This window comes from Styela clava, chromosome 9 (assembly GCF_964204865.1).
Source record: "Styela clava chromosome 9, kaStyClav1.hap1.2, whole genome shotgun sequence".
In the NCBI taxonomy this organism is placed as follows: domain Eukaryota; kingdom Metazoa; phylum Chordata; class Ascidiacea; order Stolidobranchia; family Styelidae; genus Styela; species Styela clava.
Window position 1 is genome coordinate 164164 of NC_135258.1, and position 22719 is coordinate 186882.

Consider the following 22719-nt stretch of genomic DNA (forward strand, 5'->3'; position numbering starts at 1 on the left):
TTTTAAATTAACGCGAACTCAAAAAATTAAACACGATTTTCGGGCTTAATTCTTCGGCATTAACTGATGGAAAATTTGAGAATCGGGTTTAATAAATCACTAGTTACTCGGATTATGACAATGATTGTGTAATAACATATGTGTTTTTTTATTGAATCAGAATCTATATGAAAAATTAGCTGTGCCAAAATGTGTGTGCGTGATGTTAAGGACTTAAAGGTAGAATTCAAAACATTTCCCTGGTCGCATAGTTGCTCTTTTTTCTTGTGCTTGCCAGAATACATCACAATCCATAGTTGTGAATACTGTATGTTCGTTAAGTCTCTTTTCTTAGAAGCAAGAAATTCACTAATTTCAATCTTATTACATATGTCATTTGTTTTTATAGCTGCTTCATAATGATAATATTGATAAGCCTAATTCCTGTGTCCCTGGATTCTAGAGAAGTGGATAAAATTTATGAGAATTTTAGAATGTGTTCAGAATTCCAAATTTGAAAATATTTTTTCATAAAGTATTTGAAATAGTCAGGTATTTGGTTATGGCCATCCTGCCTGACGCCTCATGCTATTCATTATTCTCTACACCGGGGGTTTTCAACTGACAGACGGCGATTTAAATCGGATCTTTCACATATGTTTCTCATTCTGAAGCACTGGCAAAAACACGTTTGGACATCTGGCTTTTGAGACAATAGTTGTTTGTAGTATACATGCACTTTTATATACTTTACCGTGGTAGTACAATGCGAGTTAACGATTTTGAAAATATTTTGGTATTTCTTTTTCTCAGCTTTTCGAATCGCTTTTCCATTTTTTGTACACTCCTAAGGTGCTTAATTATATAGTTATAGTTATAATATAGTTAATATTCTAAATATAAAATTCTATCACAACTAGTCGCTGCGATTTCGCCAGTAGTTAAAATAGCCGACATTTTTAGCAAATAACAATTTTTCTGTTGTGTAAAATATTCAATTCATGACCGATGCGAGTATTTAGATGACTTGCCATTTATTGATATTAATTTAGTTTTGTTCGCTGAAATTCGCCTCTGTGTCGACTTACTTTAAATTATTTGACTGATAGTATTTTTTATAATAAGATAATAATAGGGAGAGAAATATTATTTTTTCCAAAATATATTTTTTGTGATTGAATGATATTCTCAGAACTTCTGTTAACCAAAACAGTTAAAAAAATTATTTCCAATAGTTCTGACAGATAGATAAAAACAGTATTTGGTGATGTATTGGCAACAGGTGACACTTTCATGCTGCTTGTTGTATCCCACAGGAGATATGATAATGAACATTTGTGCTTTATCGTTATCGCACATTTCACACTTATTAATTATAATATTATACTTCAATTGTCTGCATGTTTTATGGTTTACATATAAAGTGGAAATATATCGAGAAACACAGAGGTGGGTTGTGTGTTCAACAATTCAAGGTCTAACTGTCACCGTACATCGAACAAAAAATACTAAGAATATTTAGTTACTGCTAATTTTTAAAATCTGAGAATTTAGGGTTTAGATTAAAAAGCAGTCATTCAAGAATTGCTTTGAGAATAGATTACCTTTGACCAGTATGTTTGTGTCAGGTGTCGAATCATGGAACTAAAATATCTGCTGACTCACTTTCCGTCTTTTTTATATTCATATTGCAGCAACCAATTCCGACTTTTTAGTAGCAGTGTTAAATTGGCAGGAGCCTCGATGACCTTCAATGGTCTTACATACTGGCCAACACAAAACAATGTGTAAATTAGACTACTTCTATAAAAATCATCGATATTGTTTTATACTGTTTTTGATTGTTTTCATTATAGTCTAACTCTATAAAAATTATCGATATTATTTAATATTGTTTTTCATTGTTTGTGGAAATAAATCACTCTCTCTCAGGATGATTTATTAGAAACAATACAAAGCACTTTGTCATTCAATAAAATGTTGACTGAGCTATAAGGTGAAATCAGAATTTTTTTTTTTTAGATAGGGTTGCTATATTACTGATGACCAACTTCGGTGTCCGCCATCTTGATTCGCATACTACAGGAGTACCAAATATTTTACATAAAGTGATACTTGCAGTTGGTACCAAGCTCTCAATTCAGATAATTGTGGATTTTGAAAAGATAAAAATATCTTTTCTTCTTCAAAATATACAAAACAGCCCTATATATATATATATATATATGCTATTGTGATTGAGACAGACAGCACAATCATGGATTAGTTTTAATAAACTGTACAAATTTGTCAAAATATCATGCATTTTTTCACATATTGTGACATGTACCGGTATTTACTGATGTTTTATAATTAAATTAATCCTGAGTTGTGTTCTAGCATTGACCACTCAATAAAATATTTTATTTATTGAATAGAAATTTAAAATAGGTTTCTAGTCTATTTCATATATGAGGATAGCTATCTGGCTATTGAAGATTCCTGTATGTGGTCTGTGGAAGAAGACGTGACTTTGAAATAGGATCGGATTTACATATTTATCCTGGAGAGAGAAAAGACGTTTCAAAAGTTGTCTAAAAATGGCAGATCAAGATCAACCACAAGAGGGAGCTAATGTGAACATTATAGGTATGTATTTGTAATTTTTGTAATTTTTAAATCAAAAATGTCAGAACAAACTTGTCAGTGAGAACCTGTTTCATATTTATATCCTGTTTGATGTTTGATTAGTAGTTGCAGCATTGCTCACTAATTTGGTTCAGACCAATTGCTCAAGCACTGTTTAAACCTTATTTGAATATTATCATGCAAGGGACATTTTGCTAACGAATCATAGTTTGAATCATAAACCTATATTTTTGTTTTATCAGACAAAATGCATATTATGGTTTCAAAAATAAATTTTGTTTCAGGGGCACAAATCAATGAACTGCATGCAGCACATATAAATCAGATTGTTGCTCAAGCAGGCGTAGTTCAAGTAGATCACATTCAGCAAGCAGATGTGAACTGCTGCTGTTTAGGTAGAAAATAACCTATTAGAGCTCCTACCGTAAACAATTATGCTTGATTAGATAGATGATACAAGTGGATACAATTCCTAAAGCGATAAATCCAAGTAGCTAACGAATATTTGTGATTTTTTTTTGGGAGTTCTACATTTTCTTTCTGAACAAGGTTCTGTTAGGTAACTACTTTTACTAGGATCATCACTGGTATTTGAAATTTTTTAAGCGTTTTAGCAAGATTTCTAGTGTTTTCAGACGGTTTTTCACTGTTTTTAAGCGTTCCAGGTTGTTTTTTTGGGGTTTTTAGACAGTTTTTCACTGTTTTTAGGCGTTTTAGCAAGGTTTCTAGTCTTTGTAGATGGTTTTTCACTGTTTTTTAATCATTTCAGCAAGGTTTCTAGTGTTTTTAGACGGGTTTTCACTGTTTTTAAGAGTTTTAACAAGGTTTCTAGTGTTATTAGACGGTTTTTTACATACCAAATCTCATATACCAGAATTTTTCGTTTATGTATCTGTACATTTGTTCTCTGAACAAGGTTCTGTTTAAGCCAGTGGTTCCCAACCGCCGGTCCGCGGACCGGTGCCGGTCCGCGAAGATTTTTTGCCGGTCCGCAAGAAATTTCGTTGTTTTGTTGTTTTTATGCCGTTTCAATCGCTTTACCGTAGACAAAGTTGCGTTGGCTCATTACGCAGTTCTCTTCTGCCGTCATATTACGACGTCTTTCGCGACATGTTGGCGCCGATCACTCACACTTTTCGCTTTTCCAGCTCCGATTCATCGCGAATGCGCTCCATCAAATCTCGCAAAATTGAGAAGCCTAAAAATCGGCACGCGTGCTTTTTCTGTTCTGCGTGCTTTTCCTGATTAATATGACCATTCATATGAAACGTAATGGATATCTCCTCGTTTAAACTAGAAAACAGTCAAGAACAGTATAATAATCCAGTAAGATATGAACTTGTTGCGACCCCACAGGTGGTCACGCGATACACGCAAAAAAAAGCATGGGCCGCAGAGATCTTTTCCAGACACAGTAGGATTTTGAGCTTGTCGCCAAGTTATCGACGACTTTGTCATTGTAATGCAAATTCATTCCGTTTGAGGCGTCGATTAACTGCAGAGGGATTAATATTATGAACCCAATGAAAAAGAAAAGGCTTGATAAAAATTGTGATTCTTCTTTACAGTCCAGATTGAAGAAGAATTACTTATCACAATTTTAGATATCTCTTGATAACGAATACCCATCGCCAAGTAATCGAGCAATCAAACTGTGGTCCGTCTTTTCAGCCAGTTACTGCGTTATGCGAAAAAACATTCTCATCAATCAATTAAACCTCACTTTGATTGAAACGAGGCAGCGAAATCGGATGCACGCGGCTGCAGAGCTACGTGTTGCAAAAACTTCTTTGCCTCGTTCGCAATCTTGTATTGGAAACGAAACAGCAGCAAAATTTTCACAGGAGTTAATTGTGCATGATTTTAATGTGAGAATTTTATGTGTGCCTTTCTTACGCATAATGGGTGCCCAGCACTGCATTTCATTACGCAAATATATGGTATTATTTTATGTTTCACTCATTTTTAATTTTTGGTCGGCACATTATTTGATAGTTATTCTTCGTGTGAAATGTTTTAAAGTGTGCTTTTTTTTGTCTAGAAGCATATTGAGTGCCCGACATTGCATTATAAGACGCAAATATATGTTATTCTTTTCTGTTACGGCCATTTCAATTTTTGCCGGTCCGCGAGTACATTTAATCTAATTTTACCGGTCCGCCAGGGTAGAAAGGTTGGGAACCGCTGGTTTAAGCTATTCTAACTAGGGACACTAATGGCAATCGAAATCTTTTTATTTCAATATAGCCTATCCAATTTTTTAGATATCAGAATTTTTTGATATAATTGGTTGTGTACCGTAATCCAGGCTAACAGATACTGTAGACGGCCTTTATAACAAATGCTGTAATGGTCATGGACGTGGCAATTTTTTATTCCAATTTTCGAAAATGCACTTCTGAAAATCCTGTGAAATCACTGCTTTTTAGTTTTGTCATGTGTATTGTAATCATGTTAAAGAAGAGAACTCATTGGCCTGCGCGTTTTTTCATCACATAAAATAATTCCGGCAGTGTCCCAATTTATGTTTCAATTTTAGCTGCGCCATCTCTGTCTGCGCCACAAGTCGCACTACAACGTGATATTGTTGAGCCACAACTTCAAGCTCAAGCTGATCGAGCATCCTCCAAGAAAAAAAGGAAGAAGAAAAAGAAGAACAAGAAGAAAAAGGAAATTCCCTCTTTACCAGGTATGTCTCCAGGATAATATTATTGAGCATTTTTATACAATATTATACTAAAGCAATATTACAAGTTTCCGTGTGGAAGTCTCCTAAACAACAGCAGTGAACAACTGCTGTTTAGGTAGAAAATAGCCCGTTAGAGATTGCATCTCAAATTTTGCTTTTTTAGTACTATTACGAGTTCGGGATTGTCTGTGTTAACCAAGTGAATATACCAACTGCCCATAGATTTCAGTCCCTTTACAAAACTTGGTTCCTCCTGGAGCGCCCAATTTGAGCTATTCCCGCAACACTTCAGTGGCACATCCCGCTTCATCGCAATGCTGCCACTCATAATATTTTTACGATATCACTGAAAGAAAAATCCATCTGATTAAAATTATTTTCCAAAAATTAAATAAATTTACTTTACATTAATTATCCTGGGAAGTCACGTCAGGCCTCGTCGGTAGTTTTAGAACGCAAAAAGTGTGCCACAGAATTTTGCAATTTGCAGGGTATAAAAAAGCTTTTGATCTTAATACAAAACTTATGACGAAAACAATCAATGATTTTAACAAAATTCAAACATACATGTCATTGGCATATTTTTCATTTTTTTAAAAATTTTCATGGGGGGTTTCTACCCCGAACCTTGCTGCGACATTGACAATATTAGTTATCATTTCATAAATTCTTTTCTGCAACCATTTGCTGTGATATATGCGACATGTTACGAATTTTAGGGTCGCCTCATATGCGAGGATATACAGGTACCATAAAATTTAGAGATAGACCAATGGAATGCGGCCACCGTCGCAGCGAGTGTTTTTGGTAGATTTGTCGTCACCAGTCTGCAATGGACCTTTTTCCGAGCATCGACTTCCTTGTTTACTTCATGACATTGGCCAATCAGCAAGATGCAAAAAGTGACGTAACAATGCTCCCTTTTCGCATCCGCTCAGACAAGCGTGGTCGTAAACATTACTTCGTTTTCGCGTTTTTGAACTGTATTCGTTAGTTTTTTGTTGTGTTTCGGAAACTTAAATATAAATCAGATAATTAAATGATCACTCTGTCTTCCTAGGAGTTTTAATTTAATTGCAGTAAGAAAAAATTAGTGTAGAAATAGCTGTGATAGACTAGGCTAAAATTCTTTACCTGTACTTTTTAAAAACATATTGTTGTATGCAATGAATCATAATGATGGTTTGAAACACATACTCCAGTTTACAGGCGCCAACTCGCAAAGGCACTCTTAAAATAGCCCCGAAAATTTTGCAATGGTAAAGTATGTGAAAATTTTTTTGGGGGTTTAAGGTCGGGGAAAAGTCCATAGGAGGGCTGTATATGTAATATAAACTAAGTAATACAATGGTTTAAGATTACCAATTTCAGTTGGGAGACCTTAGGAAAAGACTTCTGGCGATAAAACACATTACGTGGATGGTTATAATTATAATAAAGACATGTGCTTTAATTTTTTGAAAGTTATCAAATCACTCTTCAGTGATAATTGTTTTATGACATGAGCAAGGTTTAGAAAAGACAAATTTAGAGAAATAAAATTCCATAAAAGCCATAGTCAAAACAACTTTTATCATGTTTCCCTCAACAAACTTAACGGGAAGGTGACAAAGTGTCAAATGAATTAACACGGTCTTTGGAAGTTACTTTGTTTTAAACATGCTTCATATGTTGTGTTTGTCTATAGCAGGGGTAGCCAACCTGCTTTCGACGGTGATCAACTAAAATCTTCAAAATAGCTCCCGATCGACAATAATGTCACACACATAAACGAGTGAGTACTGAATGATATGCAGATAATTTCACACACGCATACAAAAAATTCTACCGCCGCCAATAAGCTTGGATCTGTGGGCACTTTTCTAATGAAATCGCCACGAAAATATGTATTTTAAATGGAAATTTTTTTTAATGTATTTGTAATGTGAAAATATGTATTTTTAATTAGATTTAATTCAATTACGTAATTGTACCCGGATTAAATGTTTCATCATTTACATTTGAGATTTATTCTAATATTACATATCAGATGTAAGGCAAGATGTCACTTCTATCGTTAAAAATGAAATTTGTTGCATACTGCAGAAGATATTGTAGGATCATTTGTCAGTCATGACCCGCAAAGTTCATTCCTAAACCTTGGCAGCGGCGAAACTTGAATTGCGCTATCGGACTTGTCTAGACTCCAATAGTGTATTACAAGGTGGTCCAAACTGCGGCCCGCGGTCTGCATGCGGCCAGCAGAATAATTTTAGCGTATTCTACTAAACCATTGGCAGATATTTGTATTTATTAACAATATAATTTTAAAACTATTCCAACTTGGAATAGTCATTTTCCTAATCCCGATATCGGGATTGATGTTTGTTAAAATCACAGAATTTCATTGTTATATCTATAAACGTCAAGACGGTGCCTATATGATGGGAATGGCGTTCTGTTGTCGGTAGAAGGGGAATGAATTGTCTTGTGCAGACTGAACCAAGCCGATGCGACAGCAATGACGAACCGCAAAAATGACTTGGCGCCGCGCAATCAAGTTTTTTTTTTATCTGGGTCTATACATGGTTGTTTTTTGAATGTAGCACTAGTCCTGCTCACGCTACAAGTCATAAATTTTTTCAAATACATATACGAATTAATCATACAATGAGTGTAGAAAAAGGGTGACCGAGTAAACTAAGAGGAAACGTATTTCCTTACCCACAACATCGTTAAATCACAGTATCTGGTGTGTTTTAAAGTAATACCTATCCCGAATGAAAAATATATAATAAACACGAGAAAAGATATCAAAAATACCACGATATTTCTCGGGCAGCAATTTTAAAAAACTAAAGACTTCGTATAGTCTTCTTGAAAAACTGATTAGAACGATAACTCTCATTCTTATTATATCTATAGTAAGAAAACTCGCGATGTTTTGATCAGTTTTGGGTTTTCTCCGACTGCGGCCCGAGAGACCTCTTCAGAAGTTTTTGCGGCCCGCCAACCTCTCAACCTTGGACCACCCTGGTGTATGTCATGTGTATCATATTTTACGCATGTACAATATTATATTCCTCCTGTTTTAAAACACACAACAGGCACTGCATGAAACTGGATTTTTGGGGTATGCTATTAAATTCACTCGACATCAGATGCGATCGACTACTCATGACTACCCCTGGTCTATTGCATAGAAGGGGACAGTCGTAAAGAGTGCTTTGTGCTCAATCTATATTAAATGTCATGCATCAGTCGTTAGCATCCTATTTTTAAGGTGCATTGCAATGAATAGTGACTTGCTGGTCTGGGCCAAAATAATGCCGGCATAATTGATTGTTATATGCCAGGTGTGTCACCAGGCAGAGCAAGGTCCGCTAGACAGCTTTGGGTTTGAAAACTTGTATTTTTACCACAGAATATAATTCCTGCATTGTCTAAATATATACTTCAATTTCAGCACTGCTACCTGCAGCTGCACAAGCTGAACTACAACATAATGTGGCTGCACCACAACATCAAGTGAAGGATGATGCAGCATCTCCCGAGGCAAAAAGGAAGAAAAAGGCAATTTCCTTTTCCTTAGGTATGAACCAAGAATAATTTGGAGTATTTTCATACAAAACTAGTGTAATGCGATAGTACAAGCTTACATGTACTATCCTCTGAACAACAGCAGGTGTGAAATGTCCTGTTAGCGCTCCTATACAATCCTGCTTGAATAAATATTAGATTCTGTATTGAAATACAATTTCTAGGCTACTAAATCATTGTGAAATTTTTAGCTGGAGAGTTTTACATTCTCTCTCTGAACAAGGTTCTGTTAATACTCTTCTAACAGGGACACTACTGGCAATTTAAATCTTTTTATTTCAATATAGCCTATCCAATTTTATATATCCGGATTTTTTTAATATATTGGTTGTCTAACCCAGGCTAAAAGACACTGTAGAAGGCTTTTATAAAAAGTGCTGTAATGGTCATGGGTGTGGCAATTTTCTATTCAAATTTTCAAAAGTCCATTTCCATAATCATGTCAAAAAAGAGAAATCATTGGCGTGCACGTTTTTTATCACACAAAATAATTACGTCATTGTCTAAATATATGTTTCAATTTTAGCTGCGCCATCTCTGTCTGCACCACAAAGCGCACTACAACAGGATGCTGTTGAGCTACCAGATCAAGCACAAGTTGATCGAGCATCATTCAAGAAAAAAAGGAGGAAGAAAAAGAAGAACAGGAGGAAAAAGAAAATTTCTTCCTTATCAGGTAAGAACCCAGGATAATATTATCGAGTATTTTTATACAAAATAGATTGAAGAAATATTCCAAGCTATCATGCCGAATCCCCTGAACAACAACAGGTGTGAGATACTGCTGTTTAGGTAGAAAATGGCCTCTTCGAGCTCCTACCATATACAATTCTGCTTGTTATATCTGAGTTGGAATACAATTTCTCGAGCAATATATGCCTAGCAATATATGCTAATATATTCATCTCATATTGCTTTCTAACCTGATCTCAGTAACTGTCGTTCTTAAAACGAATTATTTGAGTAGGATAATCTCAATTCGATTTGTTTGTCACTTGTGGGTGGGTCGTGCAAAAGCTATCTAATCACACTTGGGTGATGTTTAGAAAAGACAAATTTAAGCGAATAGAATTCATGAAGGTAAAAAAACTGTTATTACATATCACAACAAACCTGACGGTGCAGCCACAAAGTGCTAGATGACTTAACATGGTCTTTGGAAGTTGCTGCATTTCTAGACATACCCTACAGATTGTTTTTTCCTTATAGCAAGTAAGGGAATGGCCATAACAGTGGTTGTGCCCAATTTATATTTAAAGTTGACTTCCGCCATTAAAAACATTATTTTTCCTACCACAGTCCAGTAAATTTGGTCACTTTAGGACATAATAAATGTGCTTTAGAACAATGCATAGCCATGAAATTGATGGTAATTTTTTCAACTTTCCATGACACACATGAGATTACTCTAGAGGGGTATTCCAATGAATAGTAACTTGCTAGTTCAGTTAAGGCAATTTCTGGACCTTTTGCTGGGTGCTAGTTTTGATTTTGAAAAATTGTCTTTTCATCACACTCACACAATATAATCCCTGCATTGGATATATACTTTAATTTCAGCACCGCCACCTGCATCACTAGCTGGAATACAACATGATGCGACTGCACCACAACATCAAGAGCAGGATGATGCAGAATCTGCCGAAAAAAAATTGAAGAAAAGAGGAATTTCCTCTATATTAGGTATGAACCAAGAATAATATCGAGTATTTCCATACAAATCATTACTGGAAGTCTGGCTAACTAATTCCTTCCAAATTTTGGCTGCAATTTTATTTTGATGAAAAAAAAATTCTTAAAATTGATAATGTATTTTAGTGTATTTTTTTTTCAAAAATTACCTATGGTGAGATAAAACTTCATGCACTATTTGCATGACTGACTTCTTTCAACGCCACAATGAAAACAGCTGTTAATGAGGATTTTATATCTTCTAGTAATATTGTCCAGGTCACTTTTGGTCACTACATTTGAACAACTTTTTCTAGAATGTTAACATGTTGACTAGCATCGTATGGCAGCATATTTCAACTTTTTTGAACATGAATTTATATTTCTCTCCAGATGCATCTTCTTCAGACTTTTCAATATCTTCACCCCCGACCCATCAACCATTACCAGTTGCTGCCACAGCATTCGATCCTGTCTATGAAGGGGATCCACCCTCACCAGGTATATCTTGATGTGTCTAAAACAGCGTTTCCCAACCTTTTTTGGCCGCAGACTATTTTCTCACCGGCGAAAACCTTTGCGGACTCAAAGTGCGTTTATTGCAATCGTACTCTGTGTAAAGAAGCAATAAAACCAAACACAACAGAAAAACCAAACACAACGAATTTCAAAATCGGAAATTCGCCGCAATTACTCGTTCGTTAAAAGAGCCGACATTTTTGGTGTATAATGGATTTTTCTGTCGCACTGTCGTTCATTCCATGACAACGACGAGAATTTAAAATGTATTTCTATTTTAATTTATTTGTGTTCATCATGGTAACTCGCGGTTGCGTCGACCTACGACAAGATAAAAGCATTACTTTTTTAAAATTCCACTGCCATCTGCGAACATAATAATGAGAGAATATATTGCCTGAATATATTCAGCTTTGATACATAATTTTTGCGATCTTGCGAATTTGTTATCGCTGTTAGAAAAAATCATACTATCTGCTATAAATTTCCAGAATGTACAACTCGATTTAGTATTTATTAAAATATATTTGAAGTATATATATTAGTAAATCAAGAATACATATTCATCGCCTTGAAATTCTCGTGAACAACTTCTGAAGTAATCGTCGCGTATACGTCACTCGTTAAAAGAGCCGACTTTTCAATGATTTTTTCTGTTGCATAAACTATTCAATCCATCCCCATGTGTGATTCTTTTATTCTGCGGTTGTGTTGACGAAAAAAGTGCAATACTACTCAGAAAATATCATGACAATCCGTGGACACAAAAATGCGTGGTAAAGTGCACGATTATATCTTGTTTTGACTCGTATTTTTGTGAATTCGACAAATCTGTGTGAGTTCGACATTACTACTGTGCGTACCAATCTGGAGGCAGTAAAGCAAAGAATCCTAAAGGAAAATGCCCTGGTACGTATACTACGGTAGCACCCGAAATTTTGCGATTTGCAATGTCTAAAAAAAGCCTTTTTATATGGGTTGCGACCGCTTTTTATTTAGAAAATTTGGGTTGCCACCATTTACACCTACCAGAAATTTTTTTTATTCCTCGTTGTTTGAACTCGCGAGAAACACCTATTACAAATCTATCGAAGTGTATACAGACTCTTGTTTTCGTCGGAAATCCACAAGTGAGTTGTTAAATCCAATCGTTTGATTAAGCGACTCGCAAAAGTCCTGTCGCATCACATGTTACCAAATTTTCGATTAGTAAATATGCTATTCTAATAGTGAATATATGCCCAGCCCTACTCAGTAAACAGTAATTATTGACGCAATTAATGTCATGTGAAAAAAACTGACTTTTCATCTTTTTTTGTAAATCCTAAAAAAAATAAATATTGACGCGATTAATGTCATGTGAAAAAAACTGACTTTTCATTTTTTTTGTAAATTCTAACGCAAATCCTAAATTGGCTGATAGTTAATTAAGTTTCGCAGAAAACGTTTGCGGCCCGCAGTGGATTTCTGACTCGTTGCGGACTCATTTTAACGCTCTGCGGACTCATTTGAGACCGCGGACTTGGGTTGGGAAACACTGGTCTAAAACATAGGTAGGCCTTGTTTCTCTATTATGACCTTCTAGCACCATGCAATGTGGCGGGAGGTAAACATACATGTATTATACAGAATAAATATGACTCCCAATCCTATGATGTTTCTCTGTGCATGTTTGTATTCATAAAAACTGTTTAAAAAGATTTTATTCTGAAAAATTAAAAAACTCAATAAATTCTAATTTAAAAGTATGTATCATCCTTATTTATCATTCTTCATTTAAGGTTCTGCAACATATTTGAAAGCAAAGAAATCCGCTAAAGTTAATGTTGATATTGATTCATCAAACATTTACATGGATGCTGGTAAGCACTTAGTATTGTATTGTTTGTAAGTTGTTGAACTGATTAGTCCAGTGGTTCCCAATATTTTTTCAAGTGACCCAAATTTAAAAAAAAATAAAAATTTTGTGAAATTTTTCAACTCAAGGATATGATCTAATACCAAACAGCATGTAGTTGTGCGATTTAACATAAGCAAAATGTAAGTTGCCAAGTTTTAACGATTTTCTATTCCCCAAATATACATTTGACGACACTTCAATACAAAATAAACAATAAAATTTCCTATTTTTTTTCTCAAATTAAACGATCGAAACGAGGATTTTCAGGAGACTCAGCTGCAAGCTTCCTATTCGTTTCAAATCAATGAATTTTCCGACGTATAATATGCATTTTCAAGGTCAAATGTTGTCTTCTTAAAATAAGGTGCGTGCGTATTATGCACGGACAAAGAAAATGTCAAAAAATATTAGTCGATATTTCATGGTCAACTGGCTAATAATTCTCATATATAATGATCGTGACTCGTGAGTCTTTTAATTTTAATCAAAACATGCTTGTTTTGGGAGAAGCATATACTAGTCAAAGAAAACGTTATGGTTAATAAAAGTAACAAGGGTCCGAAATATTTAATTAACTCAAGCGTTGAAAAAATTGTGAATCAAAGTTGATAGGATTGAGCTGTACATCTGTTAACTGCTGTCGTTTCTCTAACTTTGTCGGCAAACTTTTAGCGTCATAAATCACTAAATGTTTGTGCCTATTGTGCATGGAGATTGAAAAATTTTCGTGCTTTATATGCTAAAATAATCTGCGTATCATGCATTGGTGGTATATTATACTTAAAGCCTCTCTATATAAATTTTTTAGGTAAAGCAACGTTAACTAAAGCAAAAGTAGCAACCACAATTTTTCATGCCCCTGTCAACATCAACATAGAACATACAGGTAACTAATTATTTTTTGAATTTGATCAAGGTAAATGTCTCAATGTTGTGGATTGCTAAATTCGATGTTGGATCAAGCTGGGATGTGTAGCGCATTGTGCTAAACTTTAGGAATATGGTCTACGTGGCACCTCTGGTTTCTCTGCCAGAGCTCGCTAGTTTGAATCATGTGTAGATAATTATCTGCTAAAGGATTACTGGACTTCTCGTCGCCGTAGGGTGGTTCACATAACTGTTGGTCAGTTACGGCTTCCACCACCATCAAATTCATGTATCTGACTGAACAGATAACTGGCTAACTATTCCATACCCAAATTGGACTGATAACCGGACGAGAGGCCGTGGTTCACCATATGATTTAGCAGACTTATCGGCTCTCTTTTTTGCTTTGGGATAAACATGTTAATCTTAGCATATAGTGTAGGACTGCGGCCACCGGTTGATTCCGACTTGACCAACCCGGAATAGCAACTGCGATTTCTTTCTGGGTAAAAAGGCGATAGTACAAACACAGTATTTATGAGTAATGTTATAATGCCTACATATTGAAAAATGCTTGAAATTTAGTCACAACTATTGGCTGCAATTCATTTTGATGATAAAAAGCAACTTCCAAAACATCAGTAATTTACATTTATTACTATTCTCTATTCCAAAATACTTACAGTGAGTTATTGACAGTCCTAATGCACACAAACTTCCTGCACTATTTGTATGATTGACTCCTGGCAGCTGCACCACAAGCTGGACTACAAGATGATGCGACTCCTAATTTGAACCTCCTTATTAAAAATATTATTCTCCACAACCACGATCCAGCTGGTTGTGTAACTATCGATTAGATGGTTCACCTACCAAGCCTCGCTTATGATAACAGTTCTCCAACAATCAAGTTGCTAAAACTTGTCTAATGTATATTCAGATATCTGAACCTTGGGTGTCGCTGCTTGATAACCAGCTTTGGTTCCCCGCGGCTTCCCTTCCCCAGTGAAATGTGTATTCAATATTATTCGTCTTAATATTGGATGTTAATTTTTTTTACTGGATGAAAAAAATAAACTTGACTATGACAGTAAATTTGGTCAAATTAGGGTATGAAATATGTACTTTGGGACAATACATAGCACTGAAAAGTTTGTGAGAATTTTTTTTCAACTTCCTGAGTGATGAGTCATTGGCATATTACTCTTGGGGTGGGAGGGGGGTTATTGCAATGAATAGTGACTTCTTAGTCTGGGCCAAAACAATGTCCTGCATAATTTATGGAATTGTTACGCACCCAGCACGTCTCAAGGTAGAGTAAAATTGTACTTTTATCATAGAATTTAATCCCGGCATTGTCCAAATATATATTTCAATTTCAGCAACGCCACCTACAGCTGAACCACAACATCAAGTGCAGAATGATGCACCATCTGCCGAATCAAAAAAGAAAAAAAAGGAGATTTCCTATTCATCAGGTATGAACTAAGGATAATATTCAGTCTTTTTATACAATATTAGTCTAAAGCAATATTATATCATAGCTTCATATTGTGAGTCCCCTGAATAACAACATATGTGATTCACACCCAGACTAAAAAATACTGTACTAATTTACTCTATAACGAAAATTTGCTGCTTCTGTTACCTTTTTTTATCGACTTATATATGCAAACTAATTCGTTAGTTGTCGTCGGCTAACTACTACTTTAGTTATATATTGGACTCCTAAAAACTCGACAATAGAACAAAATGTTATTCATAAGTTATGCAATGTTCACCTGAGAATACCTGTTAATTTGATATGACAACCTTTTTACAACCTTTCAATATTTTATTGCTCTGTTTAAATAAACTTACGATAACCCAACAATCAAAGTGTAGAAAGTATAATTTACAGCGTAAAGCATAAAAAAAATTTGAATTTCATGTGTGTGTGCTCATTTTTGTATATTACATTCTCCCTCATCGGTCAACTTTTCCGCCTCTTCCCACCGCCGTCCTGCCACTCTCTGTGGTCTTCATTTAACCTAGCTTAGTCAGACAATGCCGGAGATAACAAATATACTGTTCTTAGTTTTTATTCTGTAATGCACTGTCATTTCTATTTTCCATGTGTACGTTTCTTATTTATTAGGCATTAATTCAATTCTAGCATGGTATTGTTACGGATTTTAAACATTATTATACTTTATACAAATATTATATCCGAGTTTTGTGGGGGCTTAGAACGGATTAAGACATTTACAAGTAATATATGTCCCTGATTACAAAATTTTTACCTACAAAGAGGCTTACTAAACAAATTAATTTTGTAGGTAGAGTTTCTACTGTAGTTGCAAGCGATGATTCTTGAAAACGCATAAATTTCTAAAGAAAACAGGTTTTCAAATTTATTGTCACACCGACTTTAAACGAATTCAGTGAGTTCAGTTGGAACAAGAATATGCTAGATTTGCTAATATGACATTGACAGGTACTGGTCTAGGCTTTGCGATGCAAAGAGATTGGAATTTCTTGCATGTACCAGATTAACTAAACTGAAAACTCAAGTCGCGTGTATAATATTCAAAATTATCACTTTTCGCGAGCCCCACGATTTTCATTTGCGGGCCGCAGTTTGCACACTCCTGCTCTAACTTATTGCTAATTTAAGGCATAACAATATTCTACACATACAGTAAGTAAAATATGAATGAATTTTATTACTTTCAGAAAATATACTTATTTATCTGAATACAATTCGATTTGATACTTATAAACTATCAATTACTTTGTGTACATATTCTGTTAGTTTGTGACTTTATTCTGAGATTTATATTGAAGCTTATTGCCTATTAAAAAACTAAAACAAAAATCGCTGATTTTAGAATGTATTCGGAATAGTTTACTATAAGGAAATGGCCATCCCTGGAACTTACAGTATTGTATGACAATTTAGTGTTGTACAGCAAACTTAATATTGTTTTTGAAAACTTTTTAGGAGAGCACACAACAGAATTTATTGACTGTTTCAACGAGAGAACCACAAATATAACAAAAGTGAACATTACAGAAAATTACAGAGCACAAAAATTAAATGAACCAGACTTTGAAGTAAATCCCCAACTTAGAGAAGTGCCTGATTTCTACAGAGGAGAAATGGCCCCCAAAGTTACTGAATATAATACCGAGCCTGGATTTTCAGTTAAAAAAAGTGAAGAAAAATATGGAGAACTTATTTCTCTAGATGAACTCGTAGAACAGTTACGCAGCAAAAAATACAGGTACACCGCCATGATCGGACAGGCCGGTAGCGGGAAAACGACAATGACAAAACGTCTCGCCGGAAGACTGAAAATCGCAGACGAAGCCCAAGCTGATGAAAAATTGAAGCCGGAACGTCGCTTTGAATTTTTTCATTACCTGGAAATAAAAGATATTCCAATTTTCAATGGAACTACAGAAGATGATAAAATCAGTCCACATGAACTATTATTTGGAAAAATAGAGCCAGGACTCGCAGAACCAGCTGTAGAAAGTGGCTATAAATGGATGCAAGAAAATCAGTCAAAGTGCATTCTGTTCCTTGATGGCCTGGATCAGGCAACTTGGAGTCTCATTGAAAAAAAACACAACAAGATGAGGTATACTGATAAATCGAGCACAGCAACTATCATGTACAATCTCATAACAGGCCATCTCTTTCCCAAGATGACAATCGTGATTTCTTCACGTGAGCACAGAATAGCACGCCTCCCTTTAGAACTGAGGCCTCAATTTATAACTGCCCTTGCTGGTCTGAATCTAGATGACGTTAAGAGGTTGTTCATTGCGGTTATGGGAGACACCGGAGAAAAAGCTTGGGAGAAATTAACAATGCAGTCACCGGCACTTATTGCGTTTTCATCTGTTCCACTTTTCCTAATTTATAATGCAATCGTTTGTAAGTTCAACCCCGAGAAACTGGCAGATACTATGACCGAGGTCGTGCTAGAAATCCTCCGCATTTTCACGCGATCCGATCACACCCATGGATTAAAAAAAAAAAACGACAAACAAATTCAACAAATACTTTGCAACTTGATGAAAATGTCATTCGATGGCACTAAAGAAAAGAGAGTTATTTTCACAATTCATGATCTTGAAAAAGTTAAACTTGAATCCCATGAAGTTAATGACATTATTATCAACGTACCTGGGAAAAGCATGTTTAACCAACGTCTCATGGAAGTAGACCATCTGATGTTCTTCAGTCATCAAGTCATCCAAGAAATTTTATCCGCTCTCTATATATCAAATATGGATTCTACCATGTTTCGCAACTTTGTTGAAACTGAGATTGAAGGCGATCACTGGGCAGTTGTTCGTCGTCTACTAAGTGGAATTATTCTGAACCCTGATATTGAAAGCAAACTCATAACAAACTTTTCTCCTGGTAAGTTTAATACTTTGTCATGTCTTTCATACCAATTTCACATCTGGTTGACAACCAGTATTTTGATACTTGAAAGAAAAAGTCAACATGAAGGATTCATTATATACGGTACTTTAATTGCAGCCTGTTGTCTAGTCATAACAGTTATGCTATCTACTCTGCTCAATGATACCTTTTGCCCACAACCACAAGTATTCCCCTCATGATTCACAATGTGTTTCCACTTACAGTAATCACCTTAAGAATTATGTTTCAACTCCGAACTCAAATTATATACATTTTTTATACCGGTACTTATCAGATGCCAGACAAGATGAGAAGAGAAGAATTCTGAAAGATTTTCTCGCATCTCTGTCAAGTGACTATTTGTCATCATATCAGAAGTTGGAGCTGTATGGAGCATTGTATGAAGCTAACGACACCGATCTCATTCAATCCTGCATCAAGAACATCAATTTTGACCGTGTATCCTTCACTGCAGCAGGAATGCATGCCATGTCATCAGTCATGCGACGCTGCAACCAACTAGATCTGGTTCGTCTTATACAGTGTAATCTCAATGCTGAGTTGGCTCATATCCTGCAGTCAAATCTAAAAGGTTCCTGTTTGAAGGTGTGCATATTATTCCAATCTTAGATTATGATTGAAACAATTATTTGTAATTCCAAACACTCTTTGTGATGACTTACAGTCATTTGTTGTTAAAGTTTTCGAGAGCTAAATCATTTGTATCTGTATAGTTCGAGCCCAAATTGTGGCGAAAAGTAGGTTTAAAACAGCTTCGTTTTTGCCTAATATCTCAAATAAACTTCACCTGAATCCAACTTCCATAAAGTTGAATTGCTTCTTGCACCATAAGGTTTCAGAAACTAGATTCCTATTTTTCTGTATATACTGTAAGCGGTGAATTCGACCAGGGTGGTCTAAACCCAGGCTCGCATTCCACACCTAACTATCTGTGGCCCACGTCTCATTTACGGGAGGGTGAAATGAAAAATCGCAATTGATGTTGTTTCATCATAAAAACCGTTTGACATATTGTTACATCATCAATGTCACTGAATTGAATAGTGTTATGGCTAGCTGGGGCAACTAGCAAAGTTGCATAATGTGCTTGGCTAGTCTAAATTGTTAACTGGCTTTCTACTATTTTAGTTGGGGATATATGCTAGTAAAATAGGCTTCATGGAAAACTAAAAATTTAATAAGGAATCTATTAGCCTGGGATCCCTATACCTGGTAACTAATAGTAATGTTATGGCCAAACAATATACTTTCTGCTGGGAGTGTTTTTGCAACCGGCCTAAACAGTATTACTGCATATATGTCAGAAAATTTAGTAATTACCCCCCTGTATCCTAAATTTGGTAAAGTTTGGTGATCAATCAATCTGCAGTTATTTATAAGTCAGTTTGTAAACATGAGTTTAAACAGAAAGCTCAATATGTCTGCAAGTTGTGTCGATGACAACCTGAAACGGCATTTTCTCTTTATGACAATTTTCCCATTATAAGGAGTTTGAAATAATACACTAAATGTAGATAAGGGAAGACTTTTGCACTTTTCTATAATTTTTTTGGTGGTATTAGCATGTTTTAGCTTGATAAATGACTAATAATGATCAATGTGTTTGGACATTAAAAGTGGTTTGTATGTATAGTTTACCTATTCTTGGCACTTTTGTGACCCGCAAACAATACCAAAATAATAGTGTGGCTCGCGAGACCGATAACCTTAGAACACCCTGTATTAGACATATCAAACTTTATGAAAACTTAAATGAAAGTGCGCTGGTAGTAAGCAATTGTCAATTAAGATATGGCAAGTATAGCCTGTATAGACTCGGTACTAAGGATGTCCTTATCGTTTTCGTTTCTGTTTAGCATTGTATTCGAATAGTTTTTTCCAATTTTTGTTGATCGGAATTCAGAATTCAGCGAAACTTGCGACGGCGGCAGCTCCAGTTTGTTGTTACGTCACGAATTCGAATTCAAAAGGTGAATAGGAAATTCAGTGCAAACACTCTAACTACTGCTGTCAAATACCAGAGAGTAAAAATTAATGTTTTCCAATAATAATACATAAGAAGTATAATAGTACCGGTATATCAAAAATAAATATTCATCGCCTCGATACCCCTAACATTAGGCAGTTACAGAAATATATTGGTGTTCGTGTGCAGCAAGACTCTTGAATTGAATAGAATATAATTTTACTGTTGCATAAAATAGTCAATATAGGCCGATAAGGGCATGTTTAAAATATCTTACTTTAATAATTGTGTTAAAAGTAACTCGCGGTTTCTATGACTCACAACAAATTAAGTTCACTCTATCAAAGCAATCTGCACTTATGAAATACTTCCTGAATATTTAGTGATATCGCGTATTTACAACACGGACTCCACTCCGTGGCAGTGCTGCCACTCAATTATTTTTGGAATTTACCGTTAGAAAAAAACAATATCTGCGATTTAATTTCAAGGAATAAAATTTATTTTATCAAATTAAAATATTGATGATTCAATTGGGTTTTTATCATCATATTCAGGGGAAGGTCAAGTGTGGTGCCCTACATACGAGAGAATGTCTCATGCCGTGAAAACACCGATAATTCACCGTTCATCGTCTGGAACTATGCGTGAAAACGCTTTAATATGCGATCATCAGCTACAAAATTATATTTTAGACACAGCAAATCGCTATAATTTGATTGATAACCCTTGAGATCTATATCATAGTCCATTCTTGAGCAACTTATTACCAATGTTCACTTCCTAAATAAAAACTTCACGTCGAAGAAAACAATTAGCGATGCTGATGCTATTAATATTGGTCTGTGAAAATCACACACTTTCAATGGTGACTTTCCCAAACTCTCAGAAAACTTAAAAAGGGAGGGAAAGTTTTTTGTTTTTTACATTGTTTTTGTGTTTATGTAAATTTCGAAAAATAACTGGTTTGCAGAACATTATTTCCTCAATTTGCATCTGCTCAATTTGCTTGCGTACGTGTTCATTCAATATTGCGACCAAATTTATTGGTGGAAGTCGCTATCATGTACCTTTTTTGATATTTACAACTTTAGTGAATGTGAGTCATCTTTTCTCAAAGCACTGCGATTAGTGTTTAAATAATGCTTCCCTTTCGGATAGCATCGGCTCAGTGGTCTGGCGCATCGTGAAGAGGAATAAAGGGTAGGATAGGATATGATTTACATATTTATCCCGGGGGAGAGGAAATCCGATAAGACGGCTCCTGTTACCAGTCCAAATCGGGTATGAGATTAGTTATAGCCAGTTATTTGTTTTTCGGAAGCATGGACTTGATCGTGGAGGAAGCCGTAACCGACCAGCGGTTACGTGAACCACCCTACGGCGGCGAGGAGTCCAGCAATCCTCTCGCACATGATCATCCCCGCATGGGATTCGAACCCACGAAGGGTAATCGAAGATGCGGTGGCGAGCGTATTCCTAACGCTTAGTTCGATGCGCCACACCGCCGAGCTCTTACCATAACATCTCTGAATATTCTGCATGGGTTTGCATGTTAGGAGAGAAAAGGATTTACATATTTATCCCGTGAAAGGGGAAATACGATAAGACTGTTAACCATATGGCGAACCACAGCCTCTCGTCCGGTTACCATTCCATGTCAGGACGGATAGAGTGCTATTTTTGTTGTATTTGTTTTAGAAGATATCTTTTATTTAAGATGGCAAGGATTCTCTACGATATGCTAGAGCAAACATTCCATCCCAGTTGTCATGCCCGGATTTGTAAAATTTGCAGTCCAGTTTAAGTAAACAATTATTATATTTATCATGCTTAAACCCGGTCTGCTTCCATCACAAAAGATACCTCGCTTTTATAGTCATTAAAATGATGTTCTATATGTCGACTAAGGAGATCAGATTAAGAGAATAGATTCCCATGACATCAGTAGGAGAATGTTTGGTTCTTTACCCAAGGAGTCTTGAGTAGGTAGATGGTAGGAGGCTAGAGGATGCCCATTCCTCGATCCAATCTTTTAAAAAGATTAAATCCCCACAACCAAGGTTCAAGCACACAGATGGAGTGGTGAATTGAATTGCTGTATTAAATTGGGTTTACAAATTTTATCTTGCTTCCAAGGTTGTATTGGGCCTCTCTATACCAGAATTGCCTGGGGTTAGTAAGAGAGACCAGATGTTTAAACACTTGGAAGGCAGCAATTTTGGTCCTAAGACTAATTAATCCCAACCCAACTTTATTAGTATCGTCCTGGAAAATCATCCTACTCAAGACTTCCATGAATTCAGAAGCCCCAAAAAAAAGGAAAAATACTTCTCTCTATTATCTGTACAGTTTGAGGAGGTATGAATACCGACGTTGCACTGTACAGTACCTGGGACAAAATTAGAGAGTTTATAATCACAATTTTTGCCATACCAAGATAGAGACTTGATAGAGCTTTGATTTACCTGTACCTG

At 35.6% G+C, this 22719-nt stretch overlaps 1 protein-coding gene across 1 annotated transcript in view; it reads left to right on the plus strand.

The window, feature by feature from the left end:
* Nucleotides 1–2401: 2401 nt before the first annotated feature.
* The window catches only part of LOC120339593 (uncharacterized), a 69074-nt gene continuing 48756 nt past the window's right edge, over nucleotides 2402–22719 (plus strand). Inside the window, exons 1-11 of the mRNA XM_078116074.1 lie at nucleotides 2402–2607; nucleotides 5147–5296; nucleotides 8742–8867; nucleotides 9402–9551; nucleotides 10436–10558; nucleotides 10940–11047; nucleotides 12847–12927; nucleotides 13774–13851; nucleotides 15215–15310; nucleotides 16816–18249; nucleotides 18551–18861. Of these exons, the coding sequence (XP_077972200.1) occupies nucleotides 2559–2607; nucleotides 5147–5296; nucleotides 8742–8867; nucleotides 9402–9551; nucleotides 10436–10558; nucleotides 10940–11047; nucleotides 12847–12927; nucleotides 13774–13851; nucleotides 15215–15310; nucleotides 16816–18249; nucleotides 18551–18861 (2706 nt within the window). The 5' untranslated portion in view covers nucleotides 2402–2558. The remainder of the gene's footprint in view (nucleotides 2608–5146; nucleotides 5297–8741; nucleotides 8868–9401; nucleotides 9552–10435; nucleotides 10559–10939; nucleotides 11048–12846; nucleotides 12928–13773; nucleotides 13852–15214; nucleotides 15311–16815; nucleotides 18250–18550; nucleotides 18862–22719) is intronic.